The sequence below is a fragment of the Orcinus orca genome, chromosome 16, assembly GCF_937001465.1.
Source record: "Orcinus orca chromosome 16, mOrcOrc1.1, whole genome shotgun sequence".
NCBI classification, from domain to species: Eukaryota; Metazoa; Chordata; class Mammalia; order Artiodactyla; family Delphinidae; genus Orcinus; species Orcinus orca.
This window is the reverse complement of record NC_064574.1, coordinates 15,798,849-15,824,744: the sequence shown is the minus strand read 5'-3', so window position 1 is coordinate 15,824,744 and position 25,896 is coordinate 15,798,849. Positions and strand designations below refer to the sequence as shown.

The following is a 25,896-nucleotide window of genomic DNA, read 5'->3' as shown; positions in this document are numbered from 1 at the left end:
GGCTCTGCTCTGGATGGATGCTGTCAGGAAGTGGGGCAGTTCTCTGACTATGTATCTTAATCTTAACTCTAAGAAGAGAGGACAAGATAGAGTTTAGAACTGTATTTGGTAAAGCAGCATCAGTCACTCATATGAGGCAGAAGAGGGAGATGCTTGGTCATTTTGGTGGCTTGTTAACTTAGCTTGTTTTGTCTGTGTTCAACCACGATTACAGGGTGTCCATTTATTTATTTATTTAGTTAGTTAGTTAGTTAGTTAGTTAGTTATAGCTGTGTTGGGTCTTCATTGCGGCATGCGGGCTTTCTCTAGTTGAGGTGAGCAGGGGCTACTCATCGTTGTGGTGCGCGGGCTTCTCATTGCGGTGGCTTCTCTTGTTGCCGAGCACGGGCTCTAGGCGCGTGGGTTCAGTAGCTGTGGCTCACGGGCTCTAGAGTGCAGGCTCAGTAGTTGTGGAGCACAGACTTTGTTGCTCCATGGCATGTGGGATCTTCTCAGACCAGGGCTTGAACCCGTGTCCCCTGCATTGGCAGGTGGATTCTTAACCACTGTGCCACCAGGCAAGTCCCACTTTTTGTCTTAACCCATCATGGGCACAGAATGACTTTGTCTGATACTGACATCCTATAAAATAGTTTATGTTCAGCAGGAGACATAAGGCCAACTGTGGTGCCGGTCAGCTCCTGGAAATCAGGGCTCAGTAGTTGTAGCTCGCGGGGTTTAGAGCGCAGGCTCAGTAGTCATGGCGCATGAGCTTAGTGGCTCTGTGGCATGTGCGATCTTCCCGGACCAGGGTTCAAACCCGTGTCCCCTGCATTGGCAGGCAGAGTCTTAATCACTGCGCCACCAGGGAAGTCCCATGGGTTTGTATATTTGTGAGGACCATGTTGGTTATGGTGCTAAAGTGTTTTGAATACCATAGACCAAAGCACTTGCCTAAAAGCACATAGACTTTTAGTTTTCTTGATTCCTGACTCCTTTGTAAATGTGCCGCCTACTGCATTAAAGAAAGGAATAAATAGCCTTTGGTTTGTAGTGTCACCCACCTTTCATAAGCCCCTCAGGGAGTCCCTCAGTGTCCAAGGGGCGTCACTGTCTGTTTCCTGAAATGGTCCTTTTCTTCCTCAGAGGTAACCTAAAGCCCTCCTGCTTCAGTGATAGGTCTCATCCAGGTCAAGTCCCTTGCCCACCCCATCCTGCCCTTTATTTGACCCTCTGGTTCCTCAAAAATGTAGGTGGGGTTGGGGACTTCTGCTGGTTCTCTTTGGGCTCAAGTCACCAGTACCTCAACCATTAGGAAGCACATTTTAAGGAAGGCCCTTCCTGCCCCCTGGTGGCAGCAGTGGGGCCTGGTGGGATTCTCTGAAGGCTGTAGGGAGGCAGCCAGGGCCAGAGACGGAGATATCCAGGGAGACTGAGATTTGTGGTCCTAGGACAGGAGCTGGGCATCCTCTGAGACTAGGACTCTGGTCCCTCACTGCCCAACCGCCTCCCAGGCACAGGAGCAGAGAAATCAGGCATGTGCTCTGCACTAGAGGTGGACCTGAACTGCACGCGGGAGTGCCTCTCAGGTGGGGAATGCGTGGCCGACCTCAAGGGCTGCCAGGCCGGCTGTGCCACCGTCTGCCAGATGCCCAGTGGTAACCCCGGGGGCCTCCACCAGGCAGGACGGGAGATGGAACTGGTAGGAGGTAGGAGCACCTGGTTCGGGGAAGTGGGGTGCTCCCAACTCTGGGACATCTGGCTGGGTGGAAGGAGACGGAAGCAGTTCAGCTGAGGCACTCCCTCCAGGGACCTTGGGGAGACAAGGCATCTGAAGTGCAGCGGGGGGAAGGGAGACCCCTGCACCTGGCTGGATTCAGTGCTCTAGTGCATGTCTTTGCTTCTGGGACACAATGTGGGGACTTTGTTGCCTGAGGTCTGGGGACCTGGTTTGAAGATTCCTCCCTGTGGGCCAGAGTCACAGAGAGGCCAGAGGCTGCTGAGGGGACTGACTCCAAGGCCTAGGACACTCGTCCCACTCTGAGTCCCCCTCCCGGGCCTCCCCCACTCCCAGCACCTGGCCTGGCACCCCGAATTCCTCCATTCAGGCAGGAAGAGACTTTACAGATTTCGGAGACCGCCCAGGCCATCTTAAAGATGTGGAGTGAGCATCTGAGAGAGACGGGTTCTTGCCCAAGGTCACACCGCCATCCCCGGCTGGGCAGCAGTCCCAGCAAGAGGGTTCAGCTCTTGCCTGAGTGGTTTGAAGAAAGTCGGGACGCCTCCCTGAGCACCCCTCCCCCTCCTCCTCTTTAACACCCTCTCTTCCACTCTAAGGATTGAGAGAAAGCATGTGAAGCTTGCCTGTCATAAAAAGCACTTTCTGGAGTTTAAGGCTGGCCAGCAGGCCATGGGAGCTCCCATCAGGGAAGGATGCGTGGAATCCAAGCTTTCCATTTTTCAGAGGCAAAAACTGAGGACCAGAAGCAGGGATATGACCTGGGTCCCAAAGTGCTGGTGTCACTGGTCTTTACCCAGAATCTAGCCCCTGTGATGCTCCCTGCTTGTTATTTGTCTGAAGATGCCCCCAGGGGATGGGAAGGTTTGTAATTAGAGACTCAGTCACTTGAGCAGGGAGATGGGAGGTGGAGGGAGGACAGGCCCGTCGGGGGCTCCTGGGTCTGGGGGCCTCTAACCTGGACCAGAGGGAGGAGGATATTGGGAGAGAAAGACAGACACATGAGAGAGGAGGGGGCAGAAAAGAGGAGTCTCTGCTGTTAGGGGGAGTCTCTGCTGTTCCCTGGTCTCAGATGGACAGACTGAGGCAGGAAGAGGGGCAGGACCAGAGGGCCTCCTGAGCTAGAATCCTAGTTGTGCCGTCTGCTGGTTGTGGGTCCTGAGCAAGTCGCTTCACCTCTCTGAGCCTCTGCTTTCTCGCTGGCAAAATGGGATGAGAATCCCAGATGTTGTAGGGTCGACATGAGGCTAAATGAAATCATCCATGTGAAATGTCTCAGGAGAGAGCAGACCCTCCACACACAGTGGCTTGTTTTGCAAGTACCCCACTCCCTCTGAGGGATTCTCCATCTCTGGCCCTGGCGCCCCCTATGGGCCTTCAGAGAGCCCCACCTCCAGGCATGGGGTCCCTGCACCCCACACAGGACTGACCTAGCCCTTGGCCTCAGAGCCCTCAATCCTTAGGTGACCCCGCACAGCTGAGTGTCTAGGAGCTTCTGATCTTTAAGCAGGAGGTCCCCTCTCTGGCCACTGAGTCTCAACCCTTAGCACAGAGCCTGCTCTCAAATGTCAGCCTTCAGTGTCTCCCCACCTCCAGCACATTGGACCCTACACCTGAAGCTCCGAGGGTCACCAGTTTTAGGCACAGAGACCCCCAAATTCTACTCACCATGGGTCTCCCCACTCTGGTCCTGGGGAGGCTCAGTTCTCTGTTCCCAGAACTAAGCCTTTGCCAGACTGTGCCAGGCCTCTGCCCGCCCCACTCCCCTGGGAGCTGGGGGTAGGCTCAGCAGCAGGCCAAGGAGGAGGGCGGCAGCAAGGGGACCAGGGCTGCACGTAGGCACGGTGCTTGCTTGCGGCGGGCGCAGGAGCGAGGGGCTGCCCAGGTGGAGGTTTTAACGGTGTGCCTCGGGGGTAGGTGGGGGGGGAGTAGCCTTGTGGGGGCAGGTCTGAGTCAGCTGGAGTAGAGGGCTCAGCAGACAAGGCAGGCGGGCCGGCTGCCACCTTTGCCATTTCCCAGTCCCCGGGGATCAGGTGTCACCCTGGCCCCAGTGGGAACCAGAAACCTAAGCTGCTTCCAGGCCGGGTGCAGCTCGACCAGCTGCAGCTGGACCCTTGTCCATTCCTGCTTCCCCACCTCCTTCCTGGGGCCCATGGGCAGGGCAGCAGGAGGCCAAGAGCTAGACTCAGGGGTTCCCATTCTGAGACTGAGAGGTCCCATGGGAAGGTCCTACCCAAGTCCCATTTGAAGCTGTAGAGAAAAGGTTTGAACCCAGGTCTCTATCCCACCAAGCCCTTGTTTTTTCCCTTCCATCATATATATTGCCCAGGTGTCTCCTTCGTGACACATCTAGGGTGCACAGTTGGTGTAGAGAAAGTAACAAAAGGAGCCCTCGACACTAGCCTTGGGGTGAAGGGTCTGGGTTTGCCTCCCACCTCCACCACCTCCCAGCTGAGGGACCTTGAATGAATCACTTCCTTGTTCTGAGCTGCCACGTTGTCATCTCCAAAGATTGGTGAGTGGTGGATTTCCCTGGGTGGCGCAGCGGTTAAGACTCTGAGCTCCCAATGCAGGGGGCCTGGGTTCAATCCTTGGTCAGGGAACTGGATCCCACACTCATGCCACAACTAAGAATTCATATGCCATAACTAAGGAGCTGGCGAGCCACAACTAAGGAGCCCGCCTGCTGCAACTAAGACCCAGCTCAACCAAATAAATAAATAAATAAATAAAATATATAAAAAAAAAAAAGATGTGTGAGTGGTCCAGAAATGGTGTCTCCTGCTAGTAAGGAGACTGCTGGGTACACACCAAGCTTTAACGTGCAGGCTGCTAAAGGCCAAAACACAGTTACCCAGCAAGAGGTGCCTTCAAACTTCCTTCCTGACCCAAACTCTGAGGTCCTTAAGCCCCAGGAGGTCTTTGCTGCTGGAGGGCAGAAGGGGGTGGGGGCAGTGACCATTGGGATGACAGGTGAGTCGGAACTGGTGACAGAAGCACATCCAGCCACTGTCCCCACAGATGGGTCCCGGGGGAAAGAGGGGAGAATGCCTCCCCAATTCCCATGTTCAGCCTGGGGACTGGAGACAGGTGCTGGTTGGGAGGGGCCAGGGCTGTTTACTCTGAGCACAGGGAACAGTCCACAGCCATGACGCAGGAGCCAGGTAGGGGCACAGCCCAGGGCGGCTCCTGGAACTCAGTCTAGGGCAGCAGAGGACACTTTGATGAGCAAATGGTCTTAGCCTGTGGACCCAGCTGCCTACTGGACCTTCAGCTTTGGACACTGCTGCCCACGGGTTTCTTCTGGCACCTAGCCAGCTCCCCAGGCCAGGAAACTGCTTGGCCTTGCCCCTCCCCAGCACTCTTGGGCCCCCCTGCTGACTTGATCTCTTTTACAAGAATGTGGATTTTGTGAAGCCGAGGGGATGGGGCGGGGCACACGGATGGAGGAGAAAGTTTTTGCCTAAATGTTTTACCGGCGCTGTGGACTCAACATTGACCAAACTGAACTCTTTGCCCTTCCCGTAAGGACTTGCTTCGCCTCCCTTCTCCCAGGAAGCTGCCTGCTGTCCGTGCTTCTTCCCTTTCCTCGCCCCCGGGAGCAATCTCGTAGCAAAGCCTGTTGGTCGTTCCTCCTCACTGCCTCCTCTGCACCCTCTGCTCTCTGCTGAGTCCAGGCCACTCCTGTCTCCCCTCTGGACACTTGTCACTGAAACAGGAGGAAAGGGGGCAGTGTACAACGTTTAAAAGAATGACATAGTCATAGGACATGACAAAAACTGGTTAGGTCCAAGATGGCAGACGATTCGACTCCGAGTAGACCTTGAGCCTCATTATACGCTCATTGTAATACATTAGCATACGCCAAATGACACGCCCACCAGCTCCACGACAGTTCCAAGGCCGACCATCAAAGGTCAAAAAGTGCGCGGTGGCCCAATTCTTGGAAATCTCTGCCCCTTCCCCCAAATAGTTGGAATAATCCTCCCACTTCGAAATTACCCAGCCCATAAAAACTAACCACACCATATTTCGGGGCCTTTTGCCTCCTGAGATGACTCACACTCTGTCTGTAGAGTGTGCTTCTCCCAAGGCCGTTCTCGCATTTTGGGATAGACCGAATTCTGTCTATGGAATGTGTGTCTCTCTAAATAAATCCACTTCTTATCTATCACTTTGTCTCTCATTGAATTCTTTCTGTGATGAGACTTAAAGAAACTGAGCTTCATTAAGCCCTGAGACCAGGTGTGTGATTTCAATTAAAAGACCATGGGTTCAAGTCCCAATCTGGGTCACACGGTTTCATCACAACCCCACTGCCTCGGCCCCGCCCCTCCTCTCCATCCTCCACCAGGGCCTCCTAAGATGTCCAGGTCCTTCCTGTGGCCTCGGGTAAAGCCCCAAACTCTTAGCTCATCTCACAGGGCTCCTCAGGCCTGGTCCTTCAAGTCTACACCCAGTGCCATGTCGTCCCGTCCTCCCACACATTCTCACACACCTTCTCCTTCTCGTTCCTCTCTTGCTTTTCCGTGTGCTGAGAACTTTCCCCACCTTCCTCTCAGGCCTGTTGCTCATCCCTCAGGCCTCAGCTGAAAGTTCACTTCCTCAGGGCGTCCCTCCATGCAACTCCCACCACCTCCACACTTGTCCAGCCCCCTGCTAACCCCCCCCTTCACACCCTGTGCTTCCTTCTCAATAAAGTGATCACATTTCTTTCTTTTCTAAAAATTAATTAATTTATTTACTTTTGGCTGTGTTGGGTCTTTGTTGCTGCATGCGGGCTTTCTCTAGTTGTGGCAAGCAGGGGCTACTCTTCATTGCAGTGCACGGGTTTCTCATTGCGGTGGCTTCTCTTGTTGTGGAGCACGGGCTCTAGGCACGCGGGCTTCAGTAGTTGTGGCTCGCGGGCTCTAGAGTGCAGGCTCAGTAGTTGTGGTGCACGGGCTTAGTTGCTCCGCAGCATGTGAGATCTTAGTTCCCAGACCAGGGCTCGAACCAGTCCCCTGCATTGGCAGGCGGATTCTTTTTTATTTTTTTAATTTTTAAATTTAATTTAATTTATTTTTTATACAGCAGGTTCTTATTAGTTATCTATTTTATACATATTAGTGTATATATGTCAATCCCACCCCCACCCCCACCCCGCCGCTTTCCCCCCTTGGTGTCCGTACGTTTGTTCTCTACATCTGTGTCTCTATTTCTGCCCTGCAAACCGCTTCATCTGTACCATTTTTCTAGTGGCAGGCAGATTCTTAACCACTGCACCACCAGGGAAGTCCCGTGACCACATTTCTTATTTGTACATTCTCTCAGAATTTCTTGCTGGAAAATGGACTACAGGAGAGAAGAGACTGAGTCAGCTTTGTGTACTTCAGTAGCTGAATAAATATTTTAAATTAATTATTCATGTTAACCTATGATTTATAAACCTACATTGTGTACAACAACAACAGCTTTTAAAGGCAGCTACCAAAAGACTTCAATATTCCTGCCTCCCAGGGAAGGGGGTGTGCGCAGCTTCAGGTGGAGGGCGCACTTCCTCATGCTGCCTCCAGGGGGCAGGCAGGGCCTTCCTTAAAGTGTGGTTCCTAATGGCTGAGGAACAAGTGACCTGATCCCAAAGAGAATCAGCAGAAGCCCCCAGTCCCACCTACATTTCTGAGACACCAGAGCGTCAAATAAAGGGTGGGATGGGGTGGGCAAGGAACTGGAACTGGGTGAGACCTATCACTGAAGCAAAAGGGCTTTAGGTGACCTCTGAGGAAGAAAGGGACCATTTCAGGAAACAGTGACACTCCTTGGGCACTGAGGAATTTCCTGAGGGGGCTTATGAAAGGTGACATCCCCCCAAATTCTCTTTGTTCTTTTTTTTTAAATGCAGTGGACGGCACACTTTAAAAGCAGCCAGGGGGGCTTCCCTGGTGGTCCAGTGGTTAAGACTTTGCCTTCCAATGCAGGGGTGTGGGTTTGACCCCTGGTTGGGAAGCTAACGTCCCACATGCCTCGGGACCAAAAAACCAAAACATAAAACAGAAGCAATACTGTAACAAATTCAATAAAGACTTTAAAAAGTCTGCATTAAGAAAAAAGAAAAAAGAAATCTAAAAGCAGCCGGAAACGAAGGAAACTAATACTCCATGTGCTTTTAAAAATGGGGTGGTCACAAAGCACTGAGCTGATCTCCCTGTGCTACGCAGCTGCTTCCCACTAGCTACCTATTTTACATTTGGTAGTGTATATATGTCCATGCCACTCTCTCACTTCGTCCCAGAGGGGTGGGATAGGGAGGGTGGGAGGGAGACGCAAGAGGGAAGGGATATGGGGATATATGTATACATATAGCTGATTCACTTTGTTATACAGCAGAAACTAACACAGCATTGTAAAGCAATTATACTCCAATGAAGATGTTAAAAAAAAAAGTGGATTGGTCTGCACACACAAAAATAAACTCAAAATGGCTTAAAGACTTAAACATAAGACATGATACCATAAAACTCCTAGAAGAGAGCATAGGCAAAACATTCTGACATAAATCGTACAAACGTTTTCTTAGGTCAGTCTCCCAAGGCAATAGAAATAAAAACAAAAATAAACAAATGGGACCTGATCAAACTTACACGTTTTTGCACAGCAAAAGGAACCATAAAAAAAAAAAAATGAAAAGACAACCTACGGAGTGGGAGAAAATATTTGCTAATGATGCAACAAACAAAGGATTGCATCTTTGTAAATGCAAATCAAAACTACGATGAGGTACCACCTCACACCGGTCAGAATGGCCTTCATTAAAAAGTCTACGGGCTTCCCTGGTGGCACAGTGGTTGAGAGTTCGCCTGCCGATGCAGGGGACACGGGTTCGTGCCCCGGTCTCGGAAGATCCCACATGCCGCGGAGCGGCTGGGCCTGTGAGCCATGGCCGCTGAGCCTGAGCGTCCGGAGCCTGTGCTCCACAACGGGAGAGGCCACAACAGTGAGAGGCCCGCATACCAAAAAAAAAAAAAAAAAAAAGTCTACAAATAACAAATGCTGGAGAGGGTGTGGAGAAAAGGGAACCCTCCTATGTTGTTGGTGGGAATGTAAGTCCATGCAGCCAATACGGAAAAAAGTATGGAGATTCCTTAAAAAACTAAAAATAGAAGTACCACACAACCCAGTGATCCCACTCCTGGGAATATACCCAGATAAAACTATAATTCAAAGAGATACATGCAGGGAATTCGCACAGCGGTTAAGAATCCGTCTGCCAATGCAGGGGACATGGGTTCGATCCCTGGTCTGGGAAGATCCCACATGCCATGGAGCAACTAAGCCCGTGAGCCACAACTACTGAAGCCCACGCACCTAGAGCCCGTGCTCCACAACAAGAGAAGCCACTGCAATGAGAAGCCTGCACGTCACAACGAAGAGTAGCCTCTGCTCCCTGCAACCAGAGAAAGCCCACGTGCAGCAATGAAGACCCAACACAGCCAAAAATAAATAAATTTATCAAAAAAAAGAAAAGACTATAGCCAAAAAGACTTAAAAAAAAATGCACAGCTATGTTCATAGCAGCACTGTTCACAATAGCCAAAACATAGAAACAGGGGCTTCCCTGGTGGCGCAGTGGTTGAGAATCTGCCTGCTAATGCAGGGAACACGGGTTCAAGCCCTGGTCTGGGAGGATCCCACATGCCGCAGATCAACTAGGCCCGTGAGCCACAACTACTGAGCCTGCGCATCTGGAGCCTGTGCTCTGCAACAGGAGAGGCCGCGATAGTTAGAGACTTGTGCACTGCGATGAAGAGTGGCCCCCGCTTGCCACAAATAGAGAAAGCCCTCGCACAGAAACAAAGATCCAACACAGCAAAAATGAATAAATAAATAAACTCCTACCCCCAACATCTTCTTTAAAAAAAAAACAAAAAGCATGGAAACAACCTAAATGTCCATTGACAAATGAATGGATAAAAAAATGTGATACATATATACAATGGAATACTACTTAGCCATAAAAAGAATGAAATAATGGCATTTGCAACAACATGGATGGACCTAGAGATTATCATACTAAGTGAAGTGAGTCAGAAAGAGAAAGACAAATGCCATATGATATCACTTCTATGTGGAACCTAAAATATGACACAAATGAACTTATCTACAAAACAGAAACAGACTCATAGAACAGACTTGTAGTTGCCAAGGGGTTGGCAGGGAAGGGGAGGGATAGGCTGGGAGTTTGGGGTTGGTAGATGCAAACTATTACATTTAGAATGGATAAACAACAAGGTCCTACTGTATAGCACAGGGAACTATATTATATCCTGTGATACACCATAATGGAAAAGAATATAAAAAAAGAATGTCTATGTGTGTATAACTGAGTCACTTTGCTGCACAGCAGAGACTGGCACAACATTGTAAATCAATTATACATAAATTTTTTTAAAAAGTGGGTTGGTCAGAAGTATTCAAAGAACTTCAGCACCATAATCCATGTAGTTCCCAAAGTACCCGTGTTTTTCTTAAGGCAGATACCAGAATCCTATTTTGCAAAGAAAGAAACTGTGGCTCAGAGAGGTGAAGGGATTTGCCCAAGATCACACAGCAATATCCATACCTACTGAAGTCAAATTCTTCTAATTAGTAATAAGTCCTCTTCCATTACACTGTTATAAAATAATAATTATTAATATATTAAATTATTTGTTACAATTTGCAACTTATTTACTACCATTATTGTAATCAGAACAGTCATTCATTGAGGGCTTAGTCTCAACACTTGTGCAAAGCATTACAAATATCACATCCTCTTAATTCTCACCATAATTCTCTGAGATTGATAGAGAAGGAGAAAAGCAACCTCTGATTTGGGGGCTGACCTGGCACCATCACTGGCCTTAAGTTCTCCTGATGAATGTAAACATTTCACAAGACATCAACATCAAACAAGGCCATCCTGGGACCATGATATATCATGACAAAAATAGTACACTCTGTAATCATGTTTAAACACAGACAAAACCAGCTAAATTATACAAGCCACCCAAATGACCAAGCATCCCCCTATTCTGCCTCATATAAGTGACTGATGCTGCTTTACCAAATACAGCTCTAACTGCTATCTAGTCTTCCCTTCTTAGAGTTAAGATAAAGATACCCATTCGGAGAACTGCCCCACTTCCTGACAGCATTCATCCAGAGGAAAGCCAGCTTCCTGAAATCCTCCCCAAAATCACCCAACACAAGCCCACGTCCTATAAGTTCTTTCTAACATTCTCTTAATAAGATACCATATTGTTTTCCAAGGTGATTCCTATTCCTTGCTGCAGTGAGTAATAAACCCAACTAGTTCAACTAGGAATGGGAGTGATTTTAGTGGTCTCTGGCTAGAGACATTAGCAAGTACAAGCATTATCCTTATTTTATAATTAAAGAATGTAAAGCTCAGAGATGTTGAGAAATTTGCCCAAGACTACAAAGAAGTAACAGAACCAGCACCAATCTGTATCCTTTTTTATTTAAATACTACACTTGCTGTGGTCCCCGTGACTCACTTTCCTCGTCTGTAGTGAAGCAGATACTCTCTGTTCTCCTAAGGTGCGTTCATCCCACATCTTCCCAGAGTCAGGAATAGGAAAACATTGTCAAAGTCACTCTACTTGGGAGAGCTGGGACCTCCTGTGTTAGGAAACTCATACAGCAGTTAAGTGACATCACTATGTCGCCATTTCCTCCCTTGAAGGATTCTTAGGATGATTAATCGAAGAATGCAGGCAAAATGCTAGCACAGAGCCTGGCGCACAAAAAGGGTAGTTGCCCTTCCTTAACTGTAGTAAGAAGCCCCCTCCCCACATGTGACCTCAGGCAAGGGGCTGCCTCGGAAAAATGGACAAGAAGCCCCATGCTTCTTCTTTTCTCCTTCTGAGAATCCAGGAGAGCAACGTGCACCCAAATTTGACCTGGCCCAAGAAGTAAGGAACGAAAGCTTTCATGTTGAGGTGTCTGTCCCACGGGTTTTTGTGTAGCTTGGGGTGGCCATTAAGAGGTAGATGGTGCTGTAATGGGTTTACTTCCCATACCTGGTAGGGCCCAGTCTGAGGACAGGAAAAAGGGAGGTGACAACTGCTCTGCAGAATAGTGAGAAGGACCACCATTTCCATGGACACTATTGGTTAAGATTCTTAGTTGCAAACAACAGAATCCACTCCAGTTAGTTTAATTTGAATATGAATTTATTGGAATATAAGACAGACAGCTTGAAGCCACAGATAGGAAAATGAGCAACATCACTGTGAGCGAAAGGGGCTTCTTTATTGAAAAGACCTCAGCCACTGTGAGGAATGTGCATCGGCATTCATTCCTTCCTTCCTCAAGTAATTATGGACCGTCTCCTTCGTGCCAGGAGCTGTGCTAAGTGCTAAGGATAAAGGGAAGACTTGTTCTCATGGTGCTTAGAGCCGACTGGATGAGACAGAGCTAAAGCAAGTAGACCCATGGGGGAAGGAGAGAGGCAGGGCTCTGCTGAGGAGGGTGGGGTTGAGACGGACTCAGAGGAGACCACACTGTTTCAGAAGCAGCCACAGCCCAGCCCCGCGTGGCTCCTCCTTGACTTCAGTGTTTCGGGAGAGCACAGTTCGCAGGTTCTCTGCAAAAAAAAAGGAACTTGCTGATTGACATCTCTGAAGCCCCAGACCTGGACATCGTTCATCTCGACAGATCCTAGACTTTCCCAGAAATATGCAACCACAGTCCACCCAGGACCAGAATGACCAAGAAGAAGGAAGTGAGTTTTTCAAGCCTAGGTGGGGTGCTCAGGAGAACTTCGGACATGCTCTGTAGGGTGGCTGACTCAGTGTTCCCATCTGAGAAAAGGGGAGCATGTGAGGAAGCTCAGATTCTCATGACGGGGCTTCTAGGGTGACCTTCTGCCAAGCTGGCCCGTGGAGGATGTGCTCAGTGTGCGGTTTCACAGGACACTGCAGCCACTTGTCCTGGGAGGCAGCGAGGAGGAAAGACACTGTGCAGCTGTGAATGGTGGGTGGCCCCCTGAGCGCCATCTCTTTCCCCAGCCCTTCCCCTCCCACCCTGTCCTGCCCCCTTCCTTACCTATGGGTCCCCATGTGACCACCGCAGGTCTTCATGCAGTCCTGTGCTGTTGGGAAGTTGTTCTTCTTCCCTCGGCAGCCGCCGTATATAAACATGTCGCAGTGCCCGGACTTGGCGTTGTAGAAGTACCTGATCGTCCGGGCCCTGCATGGACCCGTGTGATGAGGTTCCAGGCAGAAGGCAGGCAGGGAATCTGCTGGAATGGGAGGGGATCTGGGTCAGTTATGAGGGTGGCCATCACAGGTTGGTCTACAAGGTCAACAACTGACACCACCAGTTTGCGATAGAGAATGTTAGCGTTCTGGGGGCTGGTCAAATTGAAAAGGCCATTTGACAACCTGCTTTCTGGGACATTAGTATTAATGTTGCTAGGCGTGACCATGATATGGTAATCATGGAAAAGTTTATATCTCCTTCATGAAGTATTTAAGATTAATTGGTATGATGCCCTCGATTAGCTTCAAAAAACTACCCATGTTGGGGCTTCCCTGGTGGCGCAGTGGTTAAGAGTCAGCCTGCCAATGCAGGGGGCATGGGTTCGAGCCCTGGTCTGGGAAGATCCCGCATGGGGCAGAGCAGCTAAGCCCGTGCGCCACAACTACTGAGCCCGAGATCTAGAGTCTGCCAGCCACAGCTACTGAAGCCTGTGTGCCTAGAGCCCGTGCTCCACAACAAGAGAAGCCACTGCAATGAGAAGCCTGCGCGCCGCAGCGAAGAGTATCCCCGCTCACCACAACTAGAGAAAGCCCGCGCGCAACAATGAAGACCCAACGCAGCCAAAAACAAACAAACAAAAAACTCTACCCATGTCAATTATATCTCAATAAAGTTGGAAAAAAAAAAACTCTACCAAAGAAAAGGAGGACACAGGTAAAAAATATTCTCCATATAACAATAATTATTGGAGCTGGTACATGGGTTTTATAATACTATTCTCTGCACTTACTTGTATGGTAAAAGGTTTCCACCATTAATAAAAAAGTGTGAAGGAATCAGGCTGTAATGGAGAAAGGCATGAAGAAAACATACCAGTGTGTTCACTTTTGTTACCTCATGGGGACTGTATAAATTGAATATTGACACTATATTGATATTGTGATTTATAATAAGAAATATATACATTTGTTCTTTGTCATTTTCCTGGCACGGAGTTCCTAAAAACCTTGGTATTTCTTTTTCTTTTTAAGGAATTTTTTTGTTTGTTTGTTTTGTTTTACATTTATTTATTTTGGCTGCACCGGGTCTTAGTTGCAGCATGCAGGATCTTTTAGTTGCAGCATGCGGACTTCTTAGCTGTGGTATGCGAACTTCTTAGCTGTGGTATGCGAACTCTTAGGTGCGGCATGCATGCGGGATCTAGTTCCCCAACAAGGGATCAAACCTGGGCCCCCTGAATTGGGAGCAAGCTGTCTTACGAACTGGACCATCAGGGAAGTTCCTAAAAACCTTGGTATTTCTTAAATGCTGAGAGCAATAACGGTGTCTTTTGTTATGTGAAGTAAGTGACTTTTGGGAAGAACCTAGTAACCCCAGAATAGGCTCTGGTTGCCAGGGGAAACCACTGCCTGACAGGAAAGTTGCAACTTTCATTCCTACTCTCCTCCAAGGCCTTCCATCCACAGTTCCCCAACCCCAAACCTCAGAGATTGGAGAGGAGCTGGAGGTCGAATAGTCACCAATGGCTAATGATTTAATGCATCATGACTAGGTAATGAAGCCTCCATAGAAACCTAAACACAGCAAGACATTCATGTTATTCAAAAGGACTGGCATCGACCCAGGGAACAACATAGGTGCACGTTCCATCATTGCCCACCTGGACCCCTGCAGCATCCTGCTCCCTGGGCCTCTCTGTCTCTGCCCTTCGCCCCCCAGAGGCCATTCTGCACACTGCAGCCGCAGGGATCCTGTTACAACTTGAGTCCTACCCCATTGCTCCCACGACCAGTCAGTGACTCCCCATCTCTCTGAGTCAAATTCTGATTCTTATAAAGTCCTACTTGCCCCCATGGCCTCTCTGCCTCATCTCCTTCCACGTCCCGCCCCCCCGCACCCACTCAGCTCCAGCCACCCTGGTAATTGTTGCTGCTCAAACACACCAGGCACGTTCTTTCTGCAGCCTCGGCTCCAACGCCCCCTTATCACAGAGGGTTTCGCTGATCAGTCTACGGAAAGAGCACAGCCTCCTTTATCCCCATCACTCTCTACCTTCAAAACACTCATAACCTAGCAGAGTATTCCCCCCTTTTGCTATTGTCTGTCTCCCTCCTAGAAGGCAAGGTATTTTGCCATATTTTGTCTACAGTTCTTTCCCCACACCAAGAACCATGCTTCGTAGGGACTTAATAAATATATGGCAAGGGAATAAATCTTCCATTTCATGCTCACGTCAAGTGCACAATCACTGAATAGAATGGATATAACTGAATTCCTGTTAGTGCAAAGTCTACCTGATGATGGGGAAGGTCTACATAATTATCAATCTACCTTTAACATTCTGTATCTTAAAAGGATAATAAAATAATAGTCAAAAGGGGACAAAGGCGGGACTTCCTTGGTGGTCCAGTGGTTAAGACTCTGTGCTCCCAATGCAGGGGTCCGGGTTCAATCCCTGGTCAGGGAGCTAGATCCCACATGCTGCAACTAAGAGTTTGAATGCCACAACTAAATATTCTGCATGCCCGCATGCTGCAACTAAAAGATCCTGCATGCTGCCACTAAGACCTGGTACAGCCAAATAAATAAATATTTTTTTAAAGGTTGGAGGGACAAGGGAAAGGGACTTGAGCCTTTACTAAGATTATATCAGCCTTGGTGCCAGGAGCAACTCACACAAGCATTGTGTTTCTTGCTTTCCCTGCAGTTGCTCAGCTCAGTGGTCCCACGTCTTTCTGATTAATTTTAATCCTAGAGGAATATCATTATTTAACACCTAAATATTTTTTCTTGCCCAAAGGAGGTGGGTAGAGAAATTTTTTCAGATTAACACATCTTGGTGGAAAACGGATAAAATTGGCCGTGAAATGTGATTAAACTCTTTAAATTCATGACTGGTAAGCTGTTCAAAGAACCCATGTAACATGGTTCCCCTGTTCAGTGAGGAAACTGCAGAAGACTTGCCCCAGGACACACGGCATGTGGGTCATAGGGTCAGGACAAGATACTATCATGTCACAACCCATTTGATAAACTATGTGATTCTGCCAGGAATTCTGAAAATACAGATAACTGGTAAGAGTTTCTGGGTGCAGTGTCCCATGTTCATTACTTCCCTATCTCTGAGTCTCACCTAAGCCCCTGAATCACAGGAAAGAGTGAGTCTGGGTAGTGACTCTACCAACATTAACCAATTCCCCAAACATCCACTGGGCATCCCACAAGTCAATTCACTTCTGACGCTATATCTGTGGAGTGAGTGCAGATCCCACAGGTTGAGGGCTCAAGACTGTCCTTACTTCAAACGCCAGCCACGTGATCTCGAGTTACACTTGTAACCCACTGGTTGAAAATCAGAGGTTCCATGACCCCACCTCCATGTTCAATAACCAATAGAAGTGGTGACCGAAATCAGGAAAACCCTTTACTTACCGTTCTCATGTTATTATAAAGGGTAAAGCCCAGGGACAGCAAAATGGAGGAGATGCGCAGGGCAAAGGGGGAGCAGAGGTGTGCGGAGGCCCCATGCCCTAGTGGAGCGCACCCCCTCACAGCACCTCCATGTGCTCACCACCCCGAAAGCTCTCTGAACCCCAACGTTTATGGATCTTTATTGAGGTGTCAATAATAGGCATATTGATTGAATCATTGGCCATTGGTGATTGGTCTCCATCTCAATACCCTCCCGTCTCCCCAGAGGTGCTGGGATGCGGGGTGATGAAAATTCTAGCCTCTAAACACATGATTGGGTTTTTCTGGAGATGAACCCCACCCTGAAGGTCTCTCGGGTCCCATTCCTTTACTCACCTCATTGCCATAAAAAAGACAGTAAATTCCAGGAGTTTCAGGAGGTCTGTTCCAGGAACCAGGGCAAGGATCAAATATTGATCCTTTTATTACACTACAGTGAAGTTCAGGGACACGGCACTGACCAGGAATAGAGTGTCAGAGATGGGATTCCTGATCTGGTAGAGGTAGGCGGCATATATATTTAAAAATTTTGACTTCTAATTTTTTTCCTGTTGAGAGTCATGAAATGCCCCTGGAGTTAATACTGCCCAACTTCCCAGGAGAAATCCAGAGAGGCTGTCAGCACCCACCCCAACCCTGCTCCCCAGCCCCTCCATGGACTCCCCTCATCCCTTCCCAGTCTGTGGAGGAGAGGTGAGCCGGGACTTACCTTTGGCATGGCTCTTGTGTTTACCCCCTGAGGTGCAGGCCACCAGGGTGCCCAGGAGGACGAGAAGGGCGATGGAGAGGCAGAGCTGGCTCATGTTCGTGGCCTTGCAGGAGGGCTTCTGAGGAAAGCTGGGGGCTGACAGAGCTTTTCATATCCCAGCTGAGGGGTGGGACAGGCAGTGAGGAGGGGAGTGAGGAAAGGGTGGAGCTGGGCTGGGTCCTGTTTATTGTGTAATCTCCCCACCTAACCTGCTTCTGCCTGCTGGGGCCAAATGCCCAGTAACAGCGCTTCTCAGACTTGACTCTGCCTGTGGGTCTCGTGGAAACACAGATTGTGATTCCACAGGTGGACTTTTGTCCAATATGTTGACTCAGGGAGCGTCCCAGCACCTAGAGCAGTGCATGGCAGGTGATGGATGGTCAGTGAGTGGATGAGAGCAAATCAAAGGACAGATAAGTGATCAGAAGTATGTTAGCTCAGGTCCTTCTTTTCAGCTCCTGCAGGTGTCATCCCATCTCAGCATCAATACCAGTCACCCACACCCCTACCGCTACCTAACTCAGAAGAAAGGTGTGACGCCAGGACACCTTCCTGCAACCATTGCCACAGCTTCTCAGCTGGATGGACCCTTGCTGTTTACCTGGCACTGCGGTGCAGGCTGAAGCTGAACTGGAAGAAGGCGTGTCCTCTGGGGAAGGAACCGTGTTTTCTGGGTAGAAAAAGGAGTAAGGGGTGTGGGCAGAGGGGAAGCAGGGAGCTGAACACGTCTCCACAGCATGACCTCCCACCGCCCCTCACCTGGTTTCAGAAACAGGAGAGCTGCCTGCCTGAGTGGACCTCAGCGGAGCTTGGAAGGTCGCCTGCAAGAGCCCCCCTCCTGCTGTCTCTCCGCCAGTGGTTTGGGCATTCTTGGACCTCAGTTTGGGTACCAGCTCTGTCTTTTCCTAACTTTCTGCCTGAGGACTTAAACCTCCCAGAGCCCCAGTATCATCAGGTGTCACCTGAGATCCGTGCTGCCCACATCACAGGGTTGCTGTGGAAGCAGTGGAGGCAACAGACATAAATTCCTTCTCCCTGCAAAGTCAAAGTCTTTGTAATGAAAATAATAGTAATGACAGCAGAAAAAACTTAGCTTCTTCTATGTGTCAGGCATTATCCTAAGCACTTGACACATATTAACTCATCAAATCCTCAAAAATCCTAAAAGAGGGAAAGAAACTGTTGGTATTTCCTCATGTTACAGAGGAGGACCCTGAGGTAACAGGAAATAATTTGCCTGAAGTCATACCTTGTAGAGAGAGTATCTGAACCCAGGGATCCGGCTTCAGAGTCTGTGCACATGCACTCTGCTGCATTGTAAGCTGTAAACGATAGTGCACGTGTCAGGGCTTACACACCCGCAATCTCTTCACTCCCATACATTCACTCCCAGTTACACACATGTAGCACCAAGCCGCACACCCCCTCACTCATCTACACACAGACACGCATTCTTCCACAAACACACAAACACACACACACACACACACACACACACACACACACACACCCCTGCGCTCCACTTCCAGGGTCAAGGAGAAGGGAGCTGGCTCAATGCCCAGAAGCCCCAGGAGCAAGCCCAGCCAAGTGTCAAGCGGGCGCACAGCTGGGTGATGAGCTGCAGAGGGCGGGAGGGGCTGTCTTCCTCGCACAAAGTCACCCTTTCCACTGAGAAGGGCAGGAGCTCTCAATACCGAGCTGCCCCCGGACAGAAGGGCTTCAGGAGCAGGGTACCCACAAAACAAGCCACTGTGTGTGGAGGGTCTGCTCTCTCCTGAGACATTTCACATGTATGATTTCATTTAGCCTCATGTCGACCCTACCACATCTGGGATTCTCATCCCATTTTGCCAGCGAGAAAGCAGAGGCTCGGAGAGGTGAAGCGACTTGCTCAGGACCCACAGCCAGCAGACGGCACAACTAGGATTCTAGCTCAGGAGGCCCTCTGGTCCTGCCCCTCTTCCTGCCTCAGTCTGTCCATCTGAGACCAGGGAACAGCAGAGACCCCCCGCCTAACAGCAGAGATTCCACTTTTTTCCATCCTCCTCTCTCATGTGTCTGTCTTTCTCTCCCAGTGTCCTCCTCTCCTCCGGTCCCCCTCCCTCTGGTCCAGGTTAGAGGCCCCCAGACCCAGGGATCCCCGAGGGGCCTGTCCTCCCTCCACCTCCCACCTCCCTGCTCACGAGTGACTGAGTCTCTAGTTTCAAGCCTTCCCGGCCCCTGGGGGCATCTTCAGAGAAATCGCAAGGCGGGAACATCACAGGGGTTGTATTCTGGATAAAGACCAGTGATCCCAGCACTGTGGGACCCCAGGTCATATCTCTGCTTCTAATCCTCAGTTTTTCCCTCTGAAAAATGAGAGTCTTGGAATCCATGCTATCTAGGGCCCCTTTGTGAAATGGATGGAATGCACCTGGGGCAGGCAGAAGATGTTTATCTGTTTGTGATGCTGTGCCCTGTGAGAGGTACATTCATATCCAAGACATGGGTGGCCACTTTCTGGCTATGCGATATAACAGCACCTCACTTTTTGGAGGTACGTAGTCTTCCTCCTTCCTTATTTTAAATTTTATATATTTATTTGGCCTGGTCGCGCAGCACGTGGGATATAGTTCCCCAATCAGGGATCTAACCCGCACCCTGTGCATTGGAAGCGCAGAGACCTAACCACTGGACCGCCAGGGGAGTCCCTTAGTCTTCCTCTTTAAAAGAGGTGTCATGAGTACTGGGTTTTTAGGATTATTTTAAAGATTGAAAGGAAAAGCATAAACCAGAGCTTGCAATCTGGCTAGAATATATAAGTATTTTTAGCTAAATAGTACATTTTATAATTTTGAAACATTCGCCAAAATTTAACAGTGGGGGATTTCATATAAAAGAGAATTTCTGGCATTGTTGGGAAGGTAAATGATTTGGCAACACAGTCCTGCAATTTAACAAGAGCCGTGAGTCTCAAACTTGAGTGAAAATCAGAATCACTTAGCCAGGCGTTCAGACACAGATTTGAGATCTCCACCCGCAGAGTTTTGCTTCAGTAGGACAGGGGCGGGACCTGAGTTTCTGCATCAAACAGGTTTCTGGGGCTGCTGATGGTACCGCTCAAGGGACCACACTTTGAAAAACATGAACTAAGCTAAGTAGAGCTGCTCTCTTCTCACGAGGGGAGCGTTCTCTCCAGTTTCCATAATCCCCACCATGCCTTATTGTCCCCCCAGCCCCACTCCCACTCCAAATATTTCCATCCACACCAATCACCTGGCCTGGAAGGAATTCAAATTTGTGACCCTTGGGGTGGGCTCACAGTAAGTGTTCAGTAAAAGGTAGCTTGTTCTTATTTAACAATCTTCCGAACTAAGTATTATTATTCCTATTTTACAGATGAAGCAACTGAAATTCAGCTAAGGGAAAGTGACTTGCTGGAGGTTAAAACAGCAGAAAATCAGAAAGGAGACACTTGCCAGAAACTATAAGTCATGTGGCCCCGTTTATTTCAATGTTACAAATACACAAACACACAAACAACACACAGGCAAATGTATCTGCTATTAACATAGATGATGCATCAAAGATTGTGGACAAGACGTCATGAGAGTAAAATTACATTTATCAAAAAAGGAAGAAAAGAAATAGAAAGGGAAAAGGAAAGGTTAAAATAGGAGGACACATGAGTCAGATGTAGACATGCCCACTCTAAGATGACTGTAAACAAGTGACATTGAAGATATGAGAAATGCCCAGGAACAAGGATTATGCCTTTCACCATACAATGGAGCATTCCCCTCTTGGACTGTTGGACCCATTCAGACTCCCTTCTCTCCATGGAAACTTCTCTCTCTGAGGATAGGAGCTATTTTGTTGTTTTGTCACCTAGCGTCTCTGTCCTTTTCCTGATACAGTAGCCTGATTTTGCTTGAGGAATGACTCTTCCTCCACCCAGGACTGGTGGGATTGGGCCGCCTGTCAATCAAAGTGCCTGCCCTACCCCCAGACCAAGAGTGGCCAATCAGATGCTCTCCCTGGAATTTAACCTTGATAGATGAATCCCAAAAGACCTAAAAATGGAGGTCATTCAGAGGTGGCCTGGGAAGACCTTAGTTCTTCCTTGTTTACCATCCTTTCCAAGCTGGGACCTTTTAGCACTCCCCTCAGTCCGTGAGCTGAACTACATCAATTAGTGCTTTGGGTGCCAATAGTAGAGTCCAAAAGGATCTCACTTAAGGGTACAATCAGAAAGGGAGAATGGATGCCCACTACATCCCCACACCGTTGTCACAAATTCCTTCTCTGCTCCCAATAGCCAGAGTCAGTTTCTGTTGCTCACAACAAGCGAAATCTGACGCCTTCACCAGGGTCACCACCAAGTTCCGCATTTTAAAATCCAATGGCCGGGCTTCCCTGGTGGCGCAGTGGTTGAGAGTCCACCTGCCAATGCAGGGGACACGGGTTCGTGCCCTGGTCTGGGAGTATCCCACATGCCAAGGAGAGGCTGGCCCCGTGAGTCATGGCCGCTGAGCCTGCGCGTCCCGAGCCTGTGCTCCGCGACGGTGAGAGGCCCGCGTACCGCAAAAAAAAAAAAAAAATCCAATGGCCTTTTTTCAGCCATCCTCCTCCTCTAACTCACAGGTAAGGCCCTCATGGCATAAATGCGAACAAAATTCTTTACCAAAATTTGTTTCCACTTGGTCTCAGTACACACAAAAAAATAATAATGAAAAGCAGAGGTTCCCCATTTGAAGAACTTTGAATATCTTCTGGTGAATCTCCGGGGCTTTTGAATGCACAGATCTCCAACGTCTTTCAAGGAAAATCATGGGAGACAGAGAGTGATAAGCTTGGATATCAGCCCCTGCCAGTATTGGTTATGTGACCTTGGAGAAGGGCTGAAACCTCTGAGCTTCAGCTTGTATCACTCTCAAACAGAAGCAAAACTTATTAAAATTGTTGCAATATTGAGAGATTAGGATGTATGTGCAGGGCTTGGCACATAGTAGGTTGTCAATAAGTGGTAACGGATGTTTTATATTATGAATTCTACCTCTCTCAGAGTTACTTAGACATTCTCATCCACTCAGTTACTTTTACCAACACATCGCGACAGGGAACTGCCTCTGCTACTTTCACCCTCTGAGCTACTAGCAATACTTCCACCTTCTCTGAGCCTCAGTTTCCTTCTATGTAAATGGAAGGATGACTCCCTCTCTATGGACACAATTCAAGATCTATATGTGCTCACAAATGTATAATGCTAGCAAATTGATTAGGCCACACTGCTAGTAAATTGGCAGAGCCAGAGTTTGAAGCCATGGACTCTGATCAAAGGTTTCAGTCATCACATATTTTATTCCTAATAAACATTTCATGAACAAGGGAATGAATGAATCAACGTCTGCTCAACATCTTTGCCTAAGTGTTCTAGAAGCACCATGGACTCAACGTTGACCAAACTGAATTTATTGTCTTTCCTTCTAAAGACTTGCTTCCCCTACCTTCCCCCAGAAGGCTGAGTGTTGTCCTTCATTCTACCTTTTTCTCACTCCCTGTGAGCAATCTCATAGCAACGTCCATTGGTTGTACCTCCTCAGTTCTCAGCTGAAAGTTCACTTCAGAATAAGATGACGACACCTGATCATAGAACTGCCCCACTGCCTGACAGCATCCATCCTGAGCAAAGCCAGCTTCCTGAAACTCTCCTGCAAGTAACCTCATGGAAACCCACATCCTTTAAGTCCTTCAAACAACCTCTTAATGAGATGCCATATCATTCATTGTCCCTTGCTGCAGTGAGTAATAAACCCAACTCGTTCAGTTTGTAAGTGGACTGTTTCTAGTGGTCTGTGGTTGGAAACATGGACAGGTATAAGCCTTTTTCCTTATTGTGTAATTATTGTCTCCCCACATAAGCAGGCTTCCTGCTTCTGCCTGCTGGGACCAAATGCCCAGTAACAGCACTTCTCAATGATCCCCTGCAAACCACCCCCCACTCTGATCTCTCCACCAGTGGTTTTGGGATTGGAGGACCTCAGTTTGCGTCCCACCTCTCCCTTTTCCTAACTTTGTGACCTGGGGCCAGAAATCTCCCAGAGCCCCTTGTCATCAGGTACCGCATGAGACCCGTGCTGCCCACGTCGTGAGGTTGCTGAGGAAGCAGTGGAGGCAACAGACATATATTCTGTCTCCCTGCAACGTCAAAGTCCTTGTAATAAGAACAATAGTGAGCTATATGACAGTTAACACTTAGCCCCTTTGATCAGGGGGTATAATAAAGGCAAGGTGGGGTGGGAAAAGGGCAGAATAGGGGTAAGGTCAATCACTGAAGCAAGAGGGTTTTTGGTTACCTCGGACAAAGAAGGAGACCTATTTGGAAGAGAGACTGTGGCTCTCCTCTGGCACTGGGAGAACTTCATGAGGGTGGACTTCTAGAAGAGGACACTTCAGCAATCAATGCTATTTGTTCGTTTACTACAGTCGACAGCACATCTAAAAAGCAGTCAGGAACCAAGGAAACTAAACCTCTATGTGCTTCTAGAAAATTTGCTTTTGTAAGTGGTGTGCAGAGAACTTTAGCAGCCTAATCAACATGGTCCTCAAAAGGGCCCAACCCTGGGGATTTCTTAAGGCACATACCATCAACCTCTTTTACAAAGAAAGAATCTGTGGCTCAGAGAGGTGAAGTGACTTGCCCAAGATCACACAGCACCACAGTGAGTTACTGAAGCCAATCTTTTTCATGAATACCAAGTCATTTCCCCATTCACTGCTATAAATTAATAATTATTAAATAAATATATTTATAGTAGTACTCTTACCGTTATCTGATTACACATTCACTAAAAGGTTACTCTGCCAATACTTGTACAAAGCATTTAACAAATATCATATCTTTTTAACTGTCCTCACAACTTTATGAGATTGATAGAGAAAGAGAAATGCAGCCTCTGAGTTCTAAGACCTGACCTGACATCACAGTGCGCCTTATGTTCTCCTACTCAACAGAACTATTTCAGAAACCTTCAACATCTGACAAGGTCATTCTGTGTGCATGATGGAACAAAACAAAAATAGGACATTCGGTAATGATGTTTGAACACAAACAAAAAGAGGTAAATTATACAAACCACCAAAATATCCAAGCATCCCCCTGTATTGAGTGACTGCTACGTCTTTACCAAGTACAGCTGTAACCTCTAGCTAGTCTTCCCTTCTTAGAGTTAAGATACCCATTCAGAGAAATGCCCCACTTCCTGAGAGCATCCATCCAGAGCAGAGTCAGCTTCCTGAAACACACACCCCCGCCAACCAAATCACCTAACACAAGCCCGCATCCTATAGTTCTATCTAACATTCTCTTAATGAGATATCATATTGTCTTCCAAGGTGATTCTTATTCCTTGCTGCAGTGAGTAATAAACCCAACTAGTCCAACTAGGAAAGGGAGTGTTTCTAGGTGTCTCTGGCTAGTTAAAAAGTAGAAGCTAGGGCTTCCCTGGTGGCGCAGTGGTTGAGAGTCCGCCTGCCGATGCAGGGGACGCGGGTACGTGCCCCGGTCCGGGAAGATCCCACATGCCGCGGAGAGGCTGGGCCCGTGAGCCATGGCCACTGAGCCTGCGCGTGTGGAGCTGTGCTCCGCAACGAGGCCACAACAGTGAGAGGCCCGCGTACCGCCAAAAAAAAAAAAAAGTACAAGCTAGAGATGTCTCTGGCTAGTTAAAAAGTACAAGCATTATCCTTATTTTATAATTAAAGAAAGTAAAGCTCAGAGATGTTGGGAAATTTGGCCAAGACTATAAGGAAGTGAGTAACAGAATCAGCGCCATCTGCGTCCTTGTTTATTTGAATACTATGCTTGCTGTGGTCCCCGTGCCTCCCTTTCCTCATCTGCAGTGAAGCAGATACTCTCGGTTCTCCAAAGGTGCCTGCGGCCCACATCTTCCCAGAGGCAGGAGCGTGAAAACATTGTCAAAGTCGCTCTATTTGGGAGAGGTGGGACCTGCTGTGTTACAAAACTCATACGGCAGCTAAGTGACATCTCCGTGTCACTGCTTCCGCCCTTGAAGGATTCTTAGGATGATTAATAGAAGAATGCAGGCAAAATGTTAACACAGAGCCAGGCACACTGAAAGGGCAGTTGCCCTTCTTTAACTGAAGTAAGAAGCCCCCTCCCCACGTGTGACCTCAGGCAAGGGGATTCCTACTGCAAATGGACAACTTAGTCCCATACTCCTTTCTTTGTTCTTCTGAGAGTCCAGGAGAGCAACCTCTACACCCAGATTTGACCTGGCCCAAGAAGTAAAGAAAGAAGCTTTCATGCTGAGGTGTCTCTCACCCGGGTTTTAGTGTCGCTTGGGGTGGCCACTCAGAGGTAGATGCTGCTGTAATGGGGGTGCTTCCTATACCTGGCAGGGCCCAGTGTGAGGACAGGAAAAGGGGAGGTGCCGGCTGCTCTGCAGAAGAGTGCGAAGGACCCGCATCTCCGTGGACCCTAGTGGTGAAGGTTCTTAGGGGCAAACCGCAGAATCCACTCCAGTTAGTTTAATTTGAATTTATTGGAATATAAGCCAGACTGTTTGAAGCGACAGAAGGAAAATGTACAACATCACTGCAAGGGAAAGGGGCTTCTTTATTGAAAAGACCTCTGTCACCACTGATACTGAGAACTGGATGCCAGAATTTCCACCTTGGCCACCCACAAGGAGAGCAGTGATGGTTGGGTGGGGGA

The 25,896-nt window shown here is 48.5% G+C and overlaps 1 protein-coding gene across 1 annotated transcript; it reads right to left on the bottom strand.

Moving 5' to 3' along the window:
* Nucleotides 1–3,688: 3,688 nt before the first annotated feature.
* Nucleotides 3,689–17,294, bottom strand: LOC101275265 (pancreatic trypsin inhibitor-like). The gene is made up of 3 exons (XM_004272990.2): nt 17,142–17,294; nt 12,806–12,998; nt 3,689–3,860 (listed from the first exon to the last, which is right to left on the bottom strand). The coding sequence occupies exons 1-3, from the start codon at nt 17,233–17,235 to the stop codon at nt 3,689–3,691; spliced, it is 459 nt and encodes a 152-aa protein (XP_004273038.1). The 5' UTR covers nt 17,236–17,294.
* Nucleotides 17,295–25,896: the final 8,602 nt, after the last annotated feature.